The 20,586-nt window shown below is 39.8% G+C and overlaps 4 protein-coding genes across 4 annotated transcripts; 3 read left to right on the top strand and 1 right to left on the bottom strand.

Annotated features, from left to right (window-relative positions):
* Window positions 1–1,094: 1,094 nt before the first annotated feature.
* On the bottom strand, window positions 1,095–3,733 carry elof1 (elongation factor 1). The gene is made up of 4 exons (XM_028406089.1): window positions 3,659–3,733; window positions 3,230–3,367; window positions 3,057–3,127; window positions 1,095–2,259 (listed from the first exon to the last, which is right to left on the bottom strand). Exons 2-4 carry the CDS (start codon window positions 3,343–3,345, stop codon window positions 2,195–2,197), a joined length of 252 nt encoding a protein of 83 aa, XP_028261890.1. The 5' UTR covers window positions 3,346–3,367; window positions 3,659–3,733; the 3' UTR covers window positions 1,095–2,194.
* On the top strand, window positions 3,725–7,651 carry pld6 (phospholipase D family, member 6). Its single transcript, XM_028405938.1, has 4 exons — window positions 3,725–3,884; window positions 4,760–4,935; window positions 5,166–5,395; window positions 7,299–7,651. Exons 2-4 carry the CDS (start codon window positions 4,760–4,762, stop codon window positions 7,529–7,531), a joined length of 639 nt encoding a protein of 212 aa, XP_028261739.1. The 5' UTR covers window positions 3,725–3,884; the 3' UTR covers window positions 7,532–7,651.
* Window positions 7,652–9,554: 1,903 nt separating this feature from the next.
* LOC114435937 (ras-related protein Rab-3D-like) lies at window positions 9,555–15,820 on the top strand. Its single transcript, XM_028405928.1, has 5 exons — window positions 9,555–9,733; window positions 11,928–12,161; window positions 14,166–14,284; window positions 14,473–14,597; window positions 14,984–15,820. The coding sequence occupies exons 2-5, from the start codon at window positions 11,928–11,930 to the stop codon at window positions 15,169–15,171; spliced, it is 666 nt and encodes a 221-aa protein (XP_028261729.1). The 5' UTR covers window positions 9,555–9,733; the 3' UTR covers window positions 15,172–15,820.
* Window positions 15,821–16,258: 438 nt separating this feature from the next.
* On the top strand, window positions 16,259–19,914 carry LOC114435931 (tetraspanin-1-like). The gene is made up of 8 exons (XM_028405915.1): window positions 16,259–16,383; window positions 17,491–17,573; window positions 17,725–17,940; window positions 18,200–18,274; window positions 18,374–18,481; window positions 18,645–18,779; window positions 18,886–18,978; window positions 19,507–19,914. The coding sequence occupies exons 2-8, from the start codon at window positions 17,517–17,519 to the stop codon at window positions 19,561–19,563; spliced, it is 741 nt and encodes a 246-aa protein (XP_028261716.1). The 5' UTR covers window positions 16,259–16,383; window positions 17,491–17,516; the 3' UTR covers window positions 19,564–19,914.
* Window positions 19,915–20,586: the final 672 nt, after the last annotated feature.

The raw sequence follows: 20,586 nt of genomic DNA, 5'->3' as shown, positions 1-20,586 counted from the left end.
GAGGGGGAGGGAGTGGGAGGTGACGTGCAGAGACAGAGGAGCGACTAAGTGATAATCATTCTCTATTGTAATCATCCTCCAGCATGTTTCATAAGGCGTCGTCAATACCTCTCCAGCTGGGGTCCATCATCAAATACAATGCACAGAGTATAGTGCGCGCATGCACGGACACACTCTTCCTGGGTGGAGAGCCCAGGCAGGCACTCCACATCTCATCTATTATCACTCAGCTCTGCCTGGTGCACAACCCCACTACACTGTGTCTTCTTTCATTTCTGATCTGTTACATCCTGTGCTCTGTGGGGGGTGAAGGGATACTGGACTCCTAAAAATGTGTTACAGATGCCACAGGACAGTTTATCAGTTGCAGTGCACTAAGACATTTTACTATGAAAGAAGCACTGCCAGTGTCTTCATCGGGCTTAAATATAATTACAGTAATTATATTAAAAAAATGTTTTTGGAGGTTCTGTATTTAGCTATCCGCTAGCTGAGGGTGTCCTGCTGTTTTTCATTGCTGATATAAAGATGGATCAGTGCAAACAAAAACCAGCATTTGGAGTCTGTTTCTTCATTTCAGTCATTTTACTATTAAAATCTATTTTACAGTCACAATACAAAAGAAATTTAGGTTTCAAATTCCAGTCTTAACCCATATAAAAGTACTTGGATATTATTTTTTTTGTTTATTAGATCTCAGTTGTCATAAAAACATGTTGTCTATGCTCCAATGATTAACCTGTTTGTCACCAGCTGGTACTACTACAATGTGCCATATTAGAGCTGTTCATTAGTCTTTACTATATTTCCGAAATAAAAGGCAGTTATTTTAGTGTAACAAGAAAACAAACAAAATACAAAACAGTACTTTAAATGTGCAACCTGGCCAGTTTCAGGTGATTATTCTGTATCTGCTATTCCAGATATTTTTTTCTAAAGCCTGTGCTCAGCAAAATGTTTCAATTTCACTTTTCTTTTTAGCTCAATTTTCATTTTTCTTTTATTTTTTATTTCCAATTGAGTTGAGGTAAAGTACAAACACACTGTGAAGGAAATAGACAATTATGTGCACCAAAGACTAACAATAAATGCAGTTCTTGTATAAACGAAACAAATGTTTAATACCTTGTCTCTTTTCACAAAGGTGCCACAAAGGGCAGAGAAGCAAAACAATGTGAGGAATGTACTGTGTACACATACTGTTGGTTTGGGTCATTTCCATGTATTATTTGACATGAAGAACATAGTGAATAATGCCACGATTACACTTTAATACCAGAATATATAATAAACATACATTTACTTCAGTATGCAATAAACAAAATCAACTTACTGACAAGGTCACATTGTTCTTTTATTTCCTTAATCAGAATTCTGAATTTGAAAAAAACAAAATGCTTCTCTACTGTTGAACGTTGATGAACAAAAAAAAGAAACTTGCAGCTAAGGATAAACATTTCTTTCCTCTCTACAGTGGAATGATAACACGACTGCTACACAAATGTCTTCACAAGGGATAGAAAGGTGTTTGTGGTCATGTGTGTAAAGAGAGGTCATAATATCTGTATGAATTATTTACTGTAACACTACAAGCTGTGGGTCAACTTTTACATAAGTTAACATTGCAGTCTAGTGAAGCCCACTAACATCCTGCTACTAGTGTATAAAACATTAAATTGCACCTCCTATATAGTTTTCATAGTTTCGTCAAGGCCCTTATTTTTATGATTCCCTCATTATTCTAATTAACCATATTAAAATGAGTCTATTCTGAAGCTTCAGGCCTAAAAACGGATTTGTTTGTCATTTTCAACACAAAATACCTTGAAATACTTTAAAATCTTGCATCCAAAAGGATCTTACAGACCCGTCCTACACCAGATATGAAACAGACAGCCCTGCTGATTGTGTGAGGATACATCAGGAAGCACTGCACAGAGCAAATTATGTACTAAATTTTAGGAGTCAAAACTAGAGTTGTGGGGAAAAACCTTATACAGAAAGTCGAGAACTCCTAAATGACGAAAATACTTCAGATCGTGTTTGTGGCAACGACCTCTTGAGCAAGACTGCTGTTCAAAGAGCACAGACCACAACATCTATGACTAATCAAATGTTTTACCAAAAAATGTCCTCTGATCGATTTGATCCTGGATGCCTCCGCCTTCCTAAAAGGCATCCAGCTGCATGTGGGCTACTGATTGGCTGCTTCACAGGCATCTATCCAATCACTGTACACATCAACAGGCTCTGACAGATCTGAAGAACAATGGGTTAAGGCAAAGCAGTAAGAATTGACATAAATACAGTATACAGTAAATCACATTGTGAGTCAAAGTTTTAATTTTTTTAGTTGAAGAGATATCAATGAGCTGCTGCATTTATTCATCGTCCCGACATGAGCTACAGGAAGTGTGGGACACCGGAAGTAATAAGATGTGGCTGGCATGACTTATGTCATGAATATTTCCACTAATGTTTGTTTAATGCAGTACAATGTGTGAGCACAACCTTCCTGTTTCATTGCTTCAACTACCTCAGAAAACTTACTTAAATACTTATACAATAGACTCATAGTGTTTCTACATTCAACCACTGTGAGCTTTTCCTTTAAGTACGCTACAACCTTGGAAACAAGGTCTGTATACAATACAGAGCTGACCATAAACATGCAACAAACACAGTGTCACAAGCTGTGACAAGGTGTGTTGAGGTGAGGTGTGTTGAGGTGTGTTAAAAATATATCGCTGTACCTGTGAAAAAGAATTTCCCATAAGAGACAATAAACTAACTATATGGCTTTGATTTGTTTACATGAGTAAGATCTACACTGTGTTATCCCTGTCACTATTCAAGGAGTGATATAAAAGGTTCCTTTATGATCAATCTTCTGCCATTGTACTTTTTGTTGCAGGCCTAGAATGAACATCCATGTTCAAAATTACTAAAATAAATGATTTGCCATTAACATGTTTACTGTTACTCTTCAGGCTTATGATGCCACTGCTCTGTAAGAGAGATGTCACATATTATCATCATATCAGTTGTAAGGATACAGGTAATGGGGGTCTGGAACTCCTCCAGGCATACTGTACATGATATTATCCCTGTATTCCTGCTTCTCTCCCTGTTGTAAGAAAAAAAGCAGAATACACAAATTTAGCAACAACACACATATAAATAAACGAAGCTAGTTTGCAGCAGATGTGTTTACGTGGGAATTAATTACATTTTGACATCACATGACTTCTCGTGGTTGCAGAACGGACAGGTGAACTGAGTTTCCAGATCCCCCGTCATCTTCTTCTTAGGAGGAGGCTTTCTCTTCGACTTGCGGCGACCCATCGCAAAACAAACGGAATCAAGTCTAAGTAAAACACACAGAGCAAACTGATTCAATATGAGCAGCATGTATACTGGTTGACTACTATCAAGGATGTAAATACTTGACCGAAAAACAACTACAGCTAGTAGCTGCTGTACCAATTTTAGCAACTTAGCAAGCTAGCGTTAGCATGTTTGTCGTTGCTCTCCAACAAAAACCTCCTCTGAATAAAAACAAGACTTGAATGGACTCTGCTAAGAAATTATATTTAGTTGTGCATTAACTACACCGTGGCTGCTTGACATAATATATTTAAAGTTCGATCTTGTTTACCTTTGCTTACTGAAAACACACGCTGCTGTGTAACGGAAACTGCTTCCTTGAAGTCTGTACGCCGAACCCGTTCGCGTTAAATGATTGGAGGAAAGGGAGTAAGCTTCTCGATCAGCCATTGGCTATCTGACCTGTCCGTCAAAAGGTATTGCCAGTGACGTATCAGAGCTGACGGGGAGCTGGGAGCTGAAGTATTCCCGCGTGGTGGCGACAGAAGCTAAATCAGGTTTGATGTGTTTTCATAAAATTACCCCATTTACGTTTTAACACGGAAACTGCGAAACACACTGAACACACTGCGAAAGGTCAATTTAATGTTAATGGTTATCGTATCACATGTTTAGTTGTGTTACGGTACGATAAAAGAAAGAAAACTCAAGTTTTAATCTCATTAAATTAGTCAAACAGGTATGCTAGAAAACAATCAAATTCCAGTGGAGTTTTTTTTGCAGGCCTGTTTTGTCTGTGTGTTGTTTTTGACGTATGTAATGAAATGTTTTGTTGAACTCCTTTATATATATTTCTATAATGGCTTGATTATGCAAACACATGTTGTAACATGCACGCTAAGCTCACACACAGCAGTAACCCATACACATGCATCAACAGCTTCTCAAAGAGCTACATTATCTCAGAATTCATGTGGCTCAGCTAACCGTGGATGATGCTATGTATTTTAATCTGTAAATTTTAGGGATATCTACTGTTAAAATGTCTAAAAAATTGAGTATTTTAAAAATTATTTTACAAGTAAATTTACAAGTGTTCTCATAAAGAAATGTTTTTTTTCCAGATTACACCATACATTTGTTTGTTTTACAAGCATATCAAGCCTCGTAATTAAAAAGCTGCTCTAGAAATTAAGTGCATAATTGAAATGTATTTATGTTTATGCTTGAAAAAGGGAAAGTTTGTTTAAGTAGGGTTTGGAGGAAGTCTGGTCTATCAAAGACAATATTGAACCAATCAGATTGCTTTTTTATATAGAGACAATCCTACAATACACCTACTATTGCAAATAAATTATTGTGGAATGTCATGATCACAGCAAGAATCCATCAGAAATATGTTCATCATACGACCTGTTTTTGGCTGTCTCAGATGTCAATGCTGTGGTCAGTGCGGGTCGGCCTAGGTGTGGTGGCTCTGTCTCTCAGTGTGGAGGTATTCGTCTGGCTTTACCATCGCCTCAGGCCTGCAAGAACTCTGAATGAGGTCCTGTTCTTCCCCTCAGAGGTTTCCTGTGTGGAAAATCTCTTCAAGGCATCTTCACCTCAGTAAGTGAAATTTCATTATGACGTCATCAGATAAATGTAAGCTGTGATCTTCTCTACTGTATGCCACTGTGAATGACATCACCCTGGGTGTTTTTAACTGACCAAGTTTGATCTTTGAGTATATTCTTTACATGAAACCAGCCTAGCAGTAAAAGTTTAAGGGTTTTTGAGCTGACTGAATATAATGAAGATACTGCAGTATGTTTGTTTCTTCTTTTGTGCTCCTCCAGTTCTTGTCATTGTCCATTGCCCCATCGCGTAGAGACATCTTTTTCCCGGCTCCTCTGCCACCTTCTGTCGGCTTCCTCCTCTCTGGACTTGTGTATTTTTGCTTTTTCCAATTTGGACTTGAGCAGGGCTGTACTAGCACTGCACAGCAGAGGCGTAACCATCCGAGTGCTCGCTGACCAGGATTACTCAGTCATTACTGGCTCTCAGATAGGGGTCCTCCGCAAGGCAGGTAAGGAAAGCCTGCCCCTCTATTTTCAATATTATTGTGAAATATATGTCCTGCTGTGTGATTCCAAGATTAATGGTGAGTAAGAGTCTTTAGGTCTAGCAATATTGTAAATACAAACCAGGAAGTCATGGCCTGCAGATTTATCACTTCTTTAAAAAAGTCACTGCAACCACTGTGTGATGACTTCAATAGCTGCATTTCAACTGAGACTCGAGAAGGAATGACTCTGGTCTTACTCAACAAAAGCTGCTCATCAGTGTTCTTGGACTTCAAGTGCCATTGTCAGGAAGTGTCTTGGACTTCCATAGTGGTGAATAGCAAGCTGATAGGAGGTGTCTGAGTGAATGGAGTTCGCCACTACAAGCCCTCCTATGAGTCAGAGAAATCATGCAGTGAAAGATTTTGTGTAAGGTGTCTGACTCACGCTGTGTCTCTTTCTCTGTCAGCTCTTTGCATTAATTTACTGCGACTGCATATTGTTAAGTAAGAATTAAGTAAGTACGAAATTGGCAACCAGACAGCAAATGTTATTAGGCAAAGTGTTTCTGAGTGTGTGCGTGTGTTGACTGCAAACCTTTTGAAAATCACTTTGGCTCAAACAGCAGTGAGCTCCTCTTTTGTGACTTCAGTATTTTCTTACTATCTTGTAGAAGCTTTTATCCTGAAACTGGCATTAAAGCAACACACAGTTTGTAGCCACAAGTGGAGTTATTCAAGGGTTTCCTTCAGTAGAAAAGACATTTATTCTAAAACTCAATAGATAGAATGTCTTACAGCATAAGTTGCATTTTGTACTTTGCAAACCAGCATACTTTATTTTTGTTGTCTAAACTGCTAGTGCAACCTTGTGCTTTGAGTCACATTATATTAGTCACTCCTCATTTGCATAAAGCTTGAGGTGGCAGCTCTATATGCTAATCATCAGGGCCCAGTGTGACTCAATCTCTGTAAACTGTGGTCAGATATTTTAGCTATATTTGGATCTAAAATGGAGACAGATTATCTTATCTTAGTTTTTTTATAAATATGTTTCAGTGGAGTGTTTTTTAAAAGAAACAAAGCTGTTTGCAGAGAGTTGGCATGTTGGTCTGTTTTGAAATCCAGGAGCAGACACCACAAAAGTAAGAGATTCCAAATAGGAGCAGCCATGAACTGCTATGATTGCATGGTTGTTGATCAGTCACCACCATCTAGTCGTAACATCAACAGCCCGTGCTTTGTGAGGGCAGCTACCTAAAGAAACGTGGAAGTATTGGAGTATTATTGCAATGCAGAGTCAGTGTGATGGAAGTGAGAACAACTGGGAAAACATGTTGGGTAGACAAGATTATGGAGTATCGTATCTCATTTTTCTGTATTGAGAAGCAGCATGCAGTTACTGAAGCCTACATTTGTACCACACTAACCTGTAGTGTTAGGTTGTTGATGTCTGGACTCACAAGGCTGATCTCATCACTTGCTTGTAGCCTAAACAAGACCAAAGGGACATCTTCTGAGCTGTTAATGTCTCCAATCAGTCCAGCCTCTCATTACTTTGCTTAAAACAATTAGTGGGGCCTAGGGGATGTGTTTGTTGGAAGAGAAATGCACAGAAAACGGGCTCTTTTCACCGCACAAGGAGCATGCACATTACCTTTCAAGAGAAGACTTACATGTCTAATCTCTCAACTAGACTGCAGGGTGGTGCAGTCTAAAGGCAAACAGTTTTTATTTGTCAAGTAGCTGCAAGCTCTTCAAGGTGAAATGCTACACTATCAGTGCGAGGCCGTTGGGTGGATTTAACATATCAGTCCTTGGAAGTCCAACACCTTCCTTTATGTAATCACACAAGACTCATTAGTAGGAATCATTTACCCTGTATACTGTGGAATAATTTCCCTTCATCATCCATCCTCCCCCACAGGGATCTGCGTGCGTGGCCACGTGGGCTCTGTGCACATGCATCACAAGTTTGCAGTAGTGGATGGTCGGCTGCTCATCACCGGCTCCCTCAACTGGACACTGACAGCAGTACAGAACAACGTGGAAAACATTATTATCACTCATGAGCCGGACCTGGTGCTGCCCTTCATCAAGGAGTTCCAAAGGTTGTGGGTGCAGAGTGAACCAGACTGGTGCCACTTTTTAAGTAACTAAAACCTCCTAATGTTACAATGAGAATTAATGGCGGACACATACTTCATGTGTTCATAAAGCTTTGGGCTATAGGGCACAAACTGCCTCCAGCATTGATATTTAGACATGACAAAGTTATAGTGTTATGGTAGATGTTTATATTTTTCATTGGCAAGGCCGATAGTTTAGAGTTCTTGGTTTTAACATGTTTTTTTCACTTGTCTGTGCCCTCACCTTCGATCCTGTCCTAGTCTGATATCAGGTTTGTGTCAGTCTATGATGAAAACAAGCTGTCATTAAAAAGATTTCACAGATGTATCAGTAAATCAGCTGATATCCCTTATATAATTGAGAAACATAAATTAAGGTTACAAACCTTAATTACATTCATATGTTATGTATGTATTGAAAACGAGAAAAGATGGAGTTATTTGACAACAACAACATAATGTTCTGTATTATTTACTTTTCCATATGACACATATTGGAATATGTATGCACTGATGCAGATAAAACAATCTCAGCCAGTTAATCTGATAGTCTGCCTTATTGATGGCATGCTTTACGTTTTCCTCTGTTTTGAGTGTCTTTCTTTCTCTGGGTGTATACCAGTTTTTGTTACATACCTATAATTTGTCTATAATTACTGGATATATCTTGTTAACATGCTGATGTTCTGGGCATGTGTTCCTAAACTACATTGATGTTGAGCTCATTGTGCTGCTGTACAGTTCCAGTTTCAGAGTGTCAATATTTATGTTTCTTTAATATGAAAAAATACATATTTCTTATTTACTTTTAAAATTTGAATGCAGTTTGATATAAACAAGATGCTCTGTTATGTTCTCCCCCTGAACAAATGGGAATGTATAACATATAGTAGATGATTGAGTTCAATGCCTTGAAACCAATGTACACGGCACTTTTTGTATAGTAAAACTTGAAGAGTTACACTGGCTATAAAAATATAGCTAGTGTGTTGTTTATTGTGTGCTGCTGTAGTGTCATTCAGTGTGTTTCACCCAGCACCAATAAAAACTGTGTTCCAGCCGTTTCAGCAGATCTGTTGCATCACTGCCTGCAGGTGTGGATTTTCTCTTGCTCCAACATGATTCACTTTGTTTCACGATCACTGAGGCCTCACAGCAGTGCCATTATATGAGGTTTTCTGATGAAAGCACAGTTGATCTGGTTGGGACATGATAAATGATCCTGGGTGCATGACTGACTGGTTGCTCACAGTCAGGTTGGAGCTTGAATAAAGGTATGCGCTGGTGGGATTTACCTGCTCATTACACTGAAGCAGTGATCAGGTCCGTGTATTCATTGAAAATGTTTGATTGCTCCACACTGATTTGTCTTTGGTACAAGAGATCAGTTCATCTGAAAAGTCTTGGATGCGGAATTTGCGCCATGTCTATCATTTAACACTGCATAAGAGTACAGACAGAAGTTTCCTGTTGAAATGTGTAAGGCAGCCGACATGAAACCGGAAATATGGCTGTGTAACTTTCAGAATAATTATCCGTATAATAGTTGTTCTGAAACTGAATCTGAATCTCATGGATCTTGGAAAATTCGAAGAAACTGGCTTTGTAAAAATTAATGGGTGTTGTTTTTCACCCGTTTTCATTGAGTAGTGATTGTAAATCCAAGAATTATATGGTTGTAAAAATGACTACAAAAGTTTTTTCCTCTTGCTCTTATTCTATTCTATTATGTTCATTCTTGCTGATTTGTAACTTATCTATTTATGCTACTCTAGTAGCACATTGTACACTGTCTTGTTATGTGTTCTGCTGCTGTAACGACTTTCCCTCGGGGATCAGCTCATTGAGGAAGAATTATACATGATAAACCACAGCAGCAACTACTTAAGTTACGTATAGACATACACTTAATCCCCCATTTTTGCTAAAGCTGCTAAACAACCTCAAATGCCACATATTTGCGCTGCTACTGCTTATCTTCAAACAGGTATGCCTTTATTGTGAAGGTTCGCACCGGAAGTGCTTGTTTTATAATATGGCTGACTTGACGAAACATCACACACTGGACGATGTCCCACGGAGAGGCACATGCACACTTCCACAGTCTGGAGATCCGGGAGCGGAGCACCTGAGCAGGAGCCGCCCGACAGCAGCCACACACCCATCGCCTTTCAGGTGGAGGTGGAAGAGCCCCGGAAGGACGGAGGAGACTTACTCCTAAACAACATCCACGGTAACCAGCAGCAGGCACGGAGTTCACGGCACAGGGGAGATGTCAGCAGGTTGTCACCAGGTTACCGTATGTTAGGGCGGTGTGGGTAAAATGAGGCTGAGCTGTCAGTACAGAGCGAGCTCAGACGTCACAATACTGGTTAAACTTTATGTTTGTGGCGAATCAGGCTACTTTGTACAAAGATAAGTGGATAAAGTGTCAACAAGTGCTGTCATACAATCAGCAGTCTAACGCTGTTTTAGGCCAGATGTGAACATTAAGTCAAATCCTGACGCCATGTGTAGTTTCTCTTTTGAATCTTTTGATTTTCTTTTTTTGTTTTAGTACAGTAAATTACATCTTCTCAGTACTGTCATGCTGATGTGTCGGCGCATGCGTGGAAACTAGTGTTTTGCTGAGTTGTGTATCGCAGCACGCCGCCCAGTTCTTCTTTTATGATCTTGGAAGCAGTAATGCTGAGCTGGGCTCCAGAGAGACATCCCAGCAGCCAGCCACGGGGAGGAGCAGCTCGAGGAGGAGGGAGGGGGGGTGAAGGCAATGAATGGATGGCTCCTTATGCAGAGAGACGGGGAAAGGAGAGACTGTGTGTGTGTGTGTGGGACATCAGCGGATGATGACAGGAGGGATGTATAGATGGGTGAATATGAGAGAGTAGGAAGATAAATGAGTGTGTGCTTGTGTGTGTGCACACTTAAGTGGAAGTGTCAGCATGTGGATGAATGGTCAGACGGGTGATGGATGAAGTACAGAGGGTGGAGGAGGAGGAAGAGGAGGAGCAGGGTGGGTGAAGGAGAATCTATTGCCCCTGTAGCCCACCACTCAGTGTCTACTGATCCTACACGTTTTTTTTTAAACACAAGCATGTTGAAGTGACAAATAGATGGAGCGAGCAGCAGGTGACTGATGGAGGCAGAAACAGTGGAAGGAGCACGCCCCTGGCTCTGATTCATGGTGCAGTGATGAGCTAAGTGCTCTAAGGGATGAGGGAGGAAGATGGAGCATTTTTAAAATAACACTTTGGTTTGCCAACATCAACATCTGCTCAGCTATTAGAGTGGATGAATTTCAGACTTGTGTGAATTCTCAAATAGCTCAGACTCCTCATCCTGACATTTAAACGGATAGGCGCCGTCTCAACACATTTCTGTAACCTTTCAGTAATTAAGGAAGCCGGGGAGGCTGATGGTGGAAATTCATACGGGTAAAGAGATAACCCTGGATGATATCATAGCTGGTTTTATTCTGAAATGCAGTTCATTCTAAAACATGCTTATTTCCTTTTGTTTATAGTGTGGTGTGTGTTAGCATTTACTCTCTCTGATCACCCAATCAGTTATTGGCAGCTGTCAGGCGCGATTGTCATCATCATACAGTATAATGCAACCAAAGGAAGGGCAGGCCTCCTGACTTTTTCATCAGTTACAAAACAGAAGCTGGCTGCTACAATCTTTGTTTATCTTGGATACTTTTACTTCTCTTTTGTCGCAGCACACTCCTGTACACAGGGTACAGTCACTAAATCTTTTTTTGTTACTAACAATTATTTCCCCTGTGAGCTGACGTGCTGATTATTGTGTCAACAGCAGCTTTTTATCTCAGGACTGCCTTCAAGGAATTTCTCTAAATGTGGCACAAATGAACTGGATTCAAAGAACCAAAATAATGTTTCCTTGGTCAAAGGTCACTGTTATTTTAACATAACTGCTGAAATTATACACTGCTCACCCTCACTGATATTTTTATTTTTTTTTTTATTTTTATTTTAGATACTGTATTAATCCCAGAGGGAATTTCGGTACGGCTGCTGCACAAGCAGTGTCATACAATGACTAGCAAGGCGCGCCACAGGCTAGGGTGAAGTGTCTTGCCCAAGAACACACAACAGTGACTAGGGAGGAGTTGGGATCGAACCAACCTTCCGGTTATTGGACAACCCTGCTATCCCACTGCGCCACTGTTGCCCCATAATTGATATAAAGACATGACTTTGTTTTTAGAAAATGACTGAAAACACTGAACAAACTACACCAAAAGTTTGTCTGACTAACTTTTAAAGATCGAAAACTGATTTTTTAAAACATCATTACATTACTAGTCATCCACTTGGAGCTTTCTCTTTGCCAGAGGCTTTAGAAAATGTAGTAAACGCCTTCCAATGAATAAGTTTGACAGATCAGTTCTCTACCCCCAATAGATGGCATCAGCCCGAGATCCAGGGTCGACCCAGGAGCTGAGAGATGCAGCCGACCAGAACTTTGACTACATGTTCAAGCTGTTGATCATCGGTAACAGCAGCGTGGGAAAGACCTCCTTCTTGTTCCGCTACGCAGACGACTCGTTCACTTCAGCCTTTGTCAGCACAGTGGGCATTGACTTCAAAGTCAAGACCATCTACAGGAACGACAAGAGGGTCAAACTACAGATCTGGGTGAGGCATGAAAGATACATTCAAATGTGAACTTTGTTTTTCTAACCTAACAGTAAACAGTAAATATCTCAGACACCAGTGGTGTTTTCTGTATTACAGTCTGTAACTTTTACTGTGCGTTGCCACACTGTGCGTCACGCTTTCATTGCTGCAGCAGATGAATTCTCACAAGTTTTGTTTGAAGTATGTTTTAGGTTCTGGAGATGAAAGTGAGAATCTCTTTGATTGGTTAAACTTATAGACAGATGCTTGATCTAACGATGTGCCAAACATTTGTTTGTTTGTTTGTTTGTTTGTTTCTGGAAGTGCCTTTCTGAGGTGTTTCCAATGACGACATCCCAGATGGTTCTGTGTAATAAACCATCTGGCACATCAGGTTAGCCAATCAGAGCTGGAACAGATCAATACCCGTGACGGCCACGGTGTCATGTGACCCGGAAATGAGTGCAGATTGTACACATCTATACTGAAGACACAAGTCGGATGCTAGAAGGCATTTTGCTGTCCACTTTAGCTTTGGAGAAAACGTCACTGTTCTCTTCTAGCTTCAGTGTGTGTTGTCTTACTGTCATGGGAGAAAACCCTGATAACAGACTGAAGGCACAGTGACTAATAGAGAGGTGTTTATTCATTGTCAAAGCCAAAAGCGAGCAGACTTAACTGGACAAATAACCTTGTTTGGTTACTTTATTCTCATAAAGCTTTATTTACCTCCAGCAGTTTGCCTGGAGGTAGCACCTTTGAACCTGTGCTGTTTATCTACAAACAGAAACATCCCTGAAAGGCTCCTTATAATTTCAGGTTGAATGCTCACTGAGTTTTTTTTATAGGCCTTACCAGGAATAAAAATTTACAGTATGGAGAAAACAGGTTTAATTAGACAGCATTTCAATTAAATTGAGTATAAATCACTGCAGTCTCTATAATGTCAGAGTTGTAATTTACTTGAGGCAATTAACGTCACTTACTTTTGGCTGAGAGTTAGTCGAGCGAATGGAGCACTTCATGTTACAGACACAGACTGTTTATCCTCACCTTATTCCCTGGTTCGCCCTCTTACATGGTGCTGCCTGCCTTTGTTGTAACCTTAATTCGTCACACTGCGGAGTTAATGACAGTTGATGTTAACATTGTCCCCAGACGGCGGGGTTCATGAAAGATGCATGCGTTGAATGTGCTTACTGCGCAGACTGACACTCGGGACAGATCTGTTACAGAATGCTAGTGGAAAGCGAGGACTCCCTGTTAGATGAAAGCAATACATCTTTTTCTGAGCTAATGTATTCAGCCTGCCGTGCTCTGTTTTATAGAGATACAGCTGCAGTTTTTCTTTCAGGACCACAGTGTCAAGTAAAATGATTAAATCCTGTGAAGTAATACTGAAATATTATTACAGACGCCATAACAGGTAAGCAGCACTTTAATATCCCAGCTGCTGGACGTGGAGGTGATATTATATAAACACACAAAATAGTGGCTGTGAAAATGTCAAGCCATCACTTTGGCATTTGGGTTATTGGCTGCTAACCCGCATGGGTTTCATGAGACCGTAAAGCTCAACTCATGTTGTGTGGTAACATTTCACAGTGTCTTAGAAGTGCTGGAGGTTTTTCTACTCATCAGACAGCAGCAAAAAATAACGACCAGCAGAGCAGGCAGCCTGGTGTGTTTATAGGGTGTGGTAGCACCGACAGGATAAATACTGTTCCAAGAAAGTTAATGATTCATCTCTCCTGCAGTTAACTGTTTCTTCTCTTTCAGCGATCTTTATTTCAAGATGCTAGTAGCCAGACAAAGAGTGTACAGAAACCAAAACCCTCCTTCAGAAGCTCAAAGCTCAGGTTCATGGATGTGTTTTAAACCCAACCGCTGTTTTTCAGTTTGTATTCACTCAGCCTTTTCCTCTGAGTTTGACAAAAGTCAGCCAGCTTTGGATTAAAATGTCTCACTCCGCCTGTAAGCAATAAAATGCATGAATGTGACAGATGAACCATGTATTCACAGGACACAGCGGGGCAGGAGCGTTATCGTACCATCACCACAGCTTACTACAGAGGAGCCATGGGATTCCTGCTCATGTATGATATCACAAGCCAGGAGTCATTCTGCGCCGTTCAGGACTGGTAGGTACACTTCTTCAGCATTTCCATGTTATGATACTTTATCATTTATTTGCCAACTGTACCTTTATTTTGGGCTGCAGTGAATACTAACAGAACAGTAAGAGAGCTTTGCTGTTGTGAGGAAGCAGAGGGTCTTTGCAGGCTGCACAGAGGTGCAGGTGTGACTGTGTTATGTTGCTGTTTCCAAGGGCAACCCAGATCAAGACTTACTCGTGGGACAATGCTCAGGTAGTGCTGGTAGGCAACAAGCTGGACTTGGAAGAAGACAGGCAGGTCCCAACTGAGGATGCACAAAGGCTGGCGACAGAGCTCGGTCAGTACACACAGACCCACACACAGATTTTCTTTTTCTTCCTCCTCATCCTCCTCCTCACGTGTTGTCATCTTCTCGTCCTCTACCTAGTTACTCATGACACAGTGACAGCAGCTCCTGTTTTGTCTGATATGTTCTGTATGTTATTTAATGTAGAATATTATACATCTTGAGTGAAATGAGTTCAATCTAACAGTTTAAATATTTTTTGGTCTTTTTAGGCATATACATACAAACAATGTTTTTTGACAGTTTTTTCTTTTTATTAAGATATCATTATATCTTTACTTTTTTGTCAGGGCAACCCTTCTTTTTTTGTCACCTGTGCATACTAATCAACTTAAAACCGGGGAAAAAAAACCTTACCTTATTCACATTCTGCACAGGCTTCCAGTTCTTTGAGGCCAGCGCCAAAGACAATATCAACGTGAAACAGGTCTTTGACAAGCTGGTGGATGTCATTTGTGAGAAGATGAACGAGAGCGTCAATGGTGATGTCACTCCGTCAGCCAATCACAAGGGGGATGGCCTGAAGGATGCGACCAACGTCAGTCAGGGTGGCTGTGCATGCTGATGTCTGATTCATTAAAAAAAAAAAGAGGATTGATAGTTAAACACACACTGAATTGCCAAAAAATCTATCTTGTCATGTTACTGGAATCATGGATGCTTTTTCAGTTGATGTTTTTCACAGCTTGGTGGTTATTTCTCGCTACTTCAATGTGACTGTTACACTGAGATGCCAAAGAGCTGCGCTGAGCAGCTGTGCCTTTTGCACCACACCTCTGCTTTATCATTTCCTGTTAACACGTTGCAGTGGGTGAACAGCACCTGTTGCAGGCTGAGGATGTGAATGATCCGGTTCAGCTTGGTGCAGGGATACACTCTGCCTCTCCTTGTGTCATGCTAACCCCTAGTGGCTGTTTAATGAAATTGCATCACTGTGACTCATTTTTCTTCATCCTGTGAATTCCCCCCCCCCCATATAACCCTGCTGAGTAAGAAGCTAACAATGTCACTCACATCTGAAGGTGCTGCGTCATTCTGTTGCACAATACACTGGTTGTAATCCACACTGTTTTGGAGGGATATTCTCATTTGTGTGTAATTTATGGTTTGTTTGTTTGTTTTGTTTTGTTTTTGTACATTTAATGTTAGTTTCACATATCATTAGCCAGAATCAGAGAGGTGGTCCCTCTGGAGATTAAAAAGGTATGAATATATACATTAAACCTGTTGTCCTTTATTTTGCATGCAGTAATTTCATGTTATTGTCATAATAACAGGCAGACCTTATCATAAAATGATAAGAAAAAAAGTTTCCATCCAGTAAAATAAATCAGTCACGTTAAGAATCTTTAACTGTGAAGTTCTTTCCATTCATCATAAAATTAAACACCGGTCAGGTTTATGCTTAAAAATGTTTAATATTAATTAATTAATTACGTATTTATTTATTTATTTATGTGTGTATTTAAAATGTATAAAGAACACAACACAAGGATAATAATAATTATAATTATAATAAGGATGGGTTTTAGTTTCACCAGGAACTATCTGGTATTCATAAAAGGCTTTTGTTTTGCATCTGGACTTTGGTCACTAGGAAATAGTTCCACTGTAAAGTCAATGACGTGTAGGGCATAAACTCCCATTTTCCCCTATCTCTCTCTCTTTCTGTGTGTGTGTAACGTGAAAAGATAAAGGGGCATGTGAAAGCCTGTGTTGAGCAGACACTCCGGGCTGATCTGACCTCAGTGGACACAAAGACGTCTCTACAGTACAGGTACGAGTGTGATGCTTTTTGACATATTTGCAATTAAAATATCAAACTTTAGATCCAATTTACAGCTGTTAGTCTTAATCTAAACTCACAAAAAGAAACAAATAACCTAACACCATGTTTTTTTTCCACAATGAATGATGGTAAAAGTTCACAAAAAGAAAGATGAGAAGTGGTTGATTATCAAGACATGTCATATTTTATCTGTGATCAATGGTTTGTTAGTCTCGATTAGGTTGACTTTTGAAGTAATTTAGGTTCAGCAACAATTATAAACCTTGAATTAGCTCATGCAACTGTTACATTTATAGTAGAAGAACTGATGTGGAAATTTAAAAATCTTACTTTACTCCTTTAAGTAAGATTTTTAAATTCACTTCTTTTTTTCCGTTTTACGTCTGTTAAAAGTAGTCAGACAAACTGCCGCTGTCACAAGAGCACTTTATTGCCTCCTGGAAACAAGATATCAGTTGCCAAGTAGGTCCAACTCAATACCAGCAATTACAGGTGCAATAAGGAAGAAAAAGGCACATCAATAACTGTAAAACTTCATGAGGTCACTAGGAACAGAAACAGTAGTGCATGAGTGGGTCCGAGGGTGACTGTTTTATGGTTATGTTGTGCTACTTTATAAGATATGTAAGCTTTAATATTAATCCCAAACTTTACAGAGCGAGCCAAAATACACACAATACCTCAATTTCACTGGCAATTTACTGGTCATAAATTGTCAACATTCAAACATACCTGCAGTTGCTGCCTGCTTAGATATAAGAAGGGCACTGTTAACTTGTACCCCGATAAAAAACAGTTAATGGTATCACATAATGTGTACATTTCACTTTGCAAGAAGTCTAATCTAATGCTTCAACCGAAACCTTGTACCACATGAGCATGACACAGTCACCATATTACAAGATTTTGACCCCTTCTCTTTCTCTGCCAGATACCGTGGCTACTGAGTAACCAAAGCAAATGCCACTTGACCCTCGCTAGTGCTTGCTTGTGTTGTCAGTCAGCCTGATACCATTGATTTTCCTGTGAGAACATGCAAAGGTTTTCTACCAAAAACAAGCTTTAACTAACATGTTTTTCTCTTTATTTCACCAGTGTGGAGAAAACGAACATCTGCCAAAATGTGTTGTAGCAACTTCCTTAAGATTATGATGTTCATCTTCAATGGCGGCATCTTTGTAAGTTGGAAAAGCTTTATTTAATGTAAAACTACAGTATTTCAATATGAATGAATGAATGAAACTCCTTTATTCATGTCTTCTGAGTCTCAGTTCAGTCCACAGCTTAGTGCCATGTCTGTTTTTTTTTCTTCTTTCCTCCAACATGCAGCTGGCAGGTGCAGCCATTCTGGGAGTGGGAGTGTGGGTAAAAGTGGACAGTGGTTCTCTGCTGGGTTTACTGGAGAGTGTGGAAAATGCTCCTCCTGAGTTATCCCAGCTGCTTAACATCAGCTACCTGCTGATTGCTGTGGGAGCTGTGCTGATCATCATTGGCTTCCTGGGCTGCTGTGGAGCCATCCAAGAGAGCCGGTGTATGCTGCTGACGGTGAGAGAGAGAGAGAAAGTCACCTGTTTGATGATCTGATTTGATCTGGTCTTTTTTATGTTAAGTAGAAGATTGTCCTTTCAAACAGTCCTGTAATTGGGTCTAATGTCTCTGTAGGCTGTCTTTATATGGTTGCCGTAGTATCTACAGAGTTTCTAGTAACTTACAATGGTCAGACTTGATTTAATTGAAATACTGCTGCTGTCATTACATCTCACAACAAAAACTTCAGATTAATGATGTTTTCCTCTTCGTTCAGTTCTTCAGTATTGTGCTGATTATCTTCCTGGCTGAGGTTGCTGGAGCCGTGGTGCTGCTTGTCTTCAAGGATTTGGTAAAGAGCCCTGAAAAGTACAACAGGACATTTTAAGCAACAACTGGCAAAAACATTAAAGGACTTTCTATGATGCTGTTGTTTTTCTGTTCTTCTTAGGCTAACGACCTTTTGGAGAATCTAGAGAAAGACGTTAGGGTTAGCATTATGAAAAACTATGGAGAAGAACAAAGCGTGACCTCTCTCTGGAACGCCACCATGGAGGAGGTAAGTGCTTGCATGTCAACGGTAGCTGGTCACAGAAAATCACTTTTCACTTTCACTGCTGTGATAATCAATAATAATAAAACTTTACAGCACATGGCACTGTTGCACAGGGGTGGGGATGATAAGAAGATGGGTTGGGATTAACACTTTGGTTTCTGTCCAGTTTCACTGCTGTGGCTACAGGAACTACACAGATTTTGAAGGTTCCCCGTTTAACAATGGTAGAGGCCTTTATCCAGACACATGCTGCAACATCAGCACTGTGGCAGTGTGCAATGCAAATGCAGCACATCAATCGGTAAGTGACCAATTTTTGCTTTTGCTGTATCTCCATGCAACAGAAAGGTTAATGTGATGTACAGAGAGCAACACTCTGCAGCTACAACCTGTTGTTTGGATTCCAGGCGGTGGTCGGCTGCTTTGACAGGCTGCTGGAGCTGCTACAGGAAAACTCTCTGATCATTGCAGCTGTGGCTCTAGGAATCACTGCTCTTGAGGTACACTCTCATATTGGCTCTGTATACTTTAGCCACACAGTTATGTTGTTGTAGACCTCAACTCTATGTCACAAAGCCATTCTTAAGAAAATCTGTTGACATCTGAATTTATCTAACCATCCAGTTAGGGAAACTTCCAAAACCACCTCCTTCGAGCCTCATAGCTTCACAGCTTCACAGAGCTGAGAGAGAGTCCTGAGCTAGAGTCAGTGATTCCTTATATCTCATTCAACAGTAAGAAAACACATCTAGAAAAACATGACCCGTCTGTCAAGCAGAAAAGAAACAACCTCTTTACATGTCCTTGTCCACAAACACAAGTCTCTATTTGGTTAGAATAATGTTGTGTGAATAAGTCCAAGCCAGGTGGCCAAGCCCTGTTAGCAGACTGTGAAGAGATATTGCATATTAGACAAAAGTGCATTGGATTAAAGTGCCCCCTTGTGTTTCCATTTGTATGGTTTTATACTAATATCTGAGATCCATTCAGTATAGAGATGAAATGCTGATCACCTGTTGTCTTCACAGATTGCCGCCATGGTGGTTTCCATGGTTCTCTACTGCAGGATTGGAAACAAGGCATGATGTTGGTGAAGAAAAACAACAACACTTGATATGTATAAAGTTTTTTCAGCACAGACAGATTAGCAGATAAATGTTTAATGCTCTTTTGGCTTGCAGAGCGTTGGAATCAAAGATGGAAAGAGGTTTCAAAACTGTGTCTGTACACATTTCTGTTTTGAATTATTTATATTTGAAGGACTGACAATGTGTGTGCGGATACATCAAGCTAGTGATGTAAAATGATGCACAGTGCAGAGACGTCTGCTTACACTGTCAGTGGGTTCTGTTAGTCACACTTGCTGTAATGAAATGAGGGATTTATTTTTATATGTTTGATCATATTGAAATGATAAATATTATAATCCACGATGATTGCATTACGTGTTATTTATTCTGGTAAAATGTTTTTATGTTATTAAGGACGTAAAAGATTCCAAGCTGATCAAAGACAAAAGACAAAAAACTCGGGTAAGACTTATAAAAAAACCCACTTATATATATTGACATCTTAATAATTCGATAAAGGGTTTTATATTATTTTCCACTCATAATGTTGCTGTTTATCTGATGCAACAGACGCAATTCAGTCATGATTAATGATAAGAACGCAACCTTCAAAGGACATTACATCAGTGGATAATTGTATCAAGAATTAAATCCTTTATATCAGTAATGGTCAATTATTACATTAACTATATATTAATATAGTTGTATATTAACTCCAAAGTTCAGCCAGCCAGAGTTCTGCTTCACCAGTCTGTTGCTTTGTTTATATAATGATTGCATTATATTATAATAATAATAATAATTAATTAATAATCACAATATTCTAGGGTATCTCAAGAGTTTACTGACAAATACGTAAAAGACTCATCTTTATAAAGTCAGTTTTGATGTTTATAATGTTCTGCAGTGACTTTGCACCAGTGCCTGGTTTAACCATTTAAAACAGTTAACCTGCAGGTATTTGAGAGTTTTAAATGTCCTTTTCCTGTCTATAACTTATCTGACACTCAGGAGTCTATATTCAGTTTGTGTGCCCAG

The sequence above is a fragment of the Parambassis ranga genome, chromosome 1 (assembly GCF_900634625.1).
Source record: "Parambassis ranga chromosome 1, fParRan2.1, whole genome shotgun sequence".
Lineage (NCBI taxonomy): Eukaryota > Metazoa > Chordata > Actinopteri > Ambassidae > Parambassis > Parambassis ranga.
The sequence above is the reverse complement of the archived record's forward strand: the minus strand, read 5'-3'. Positions and strand labels throughout refer to the sequence as shown.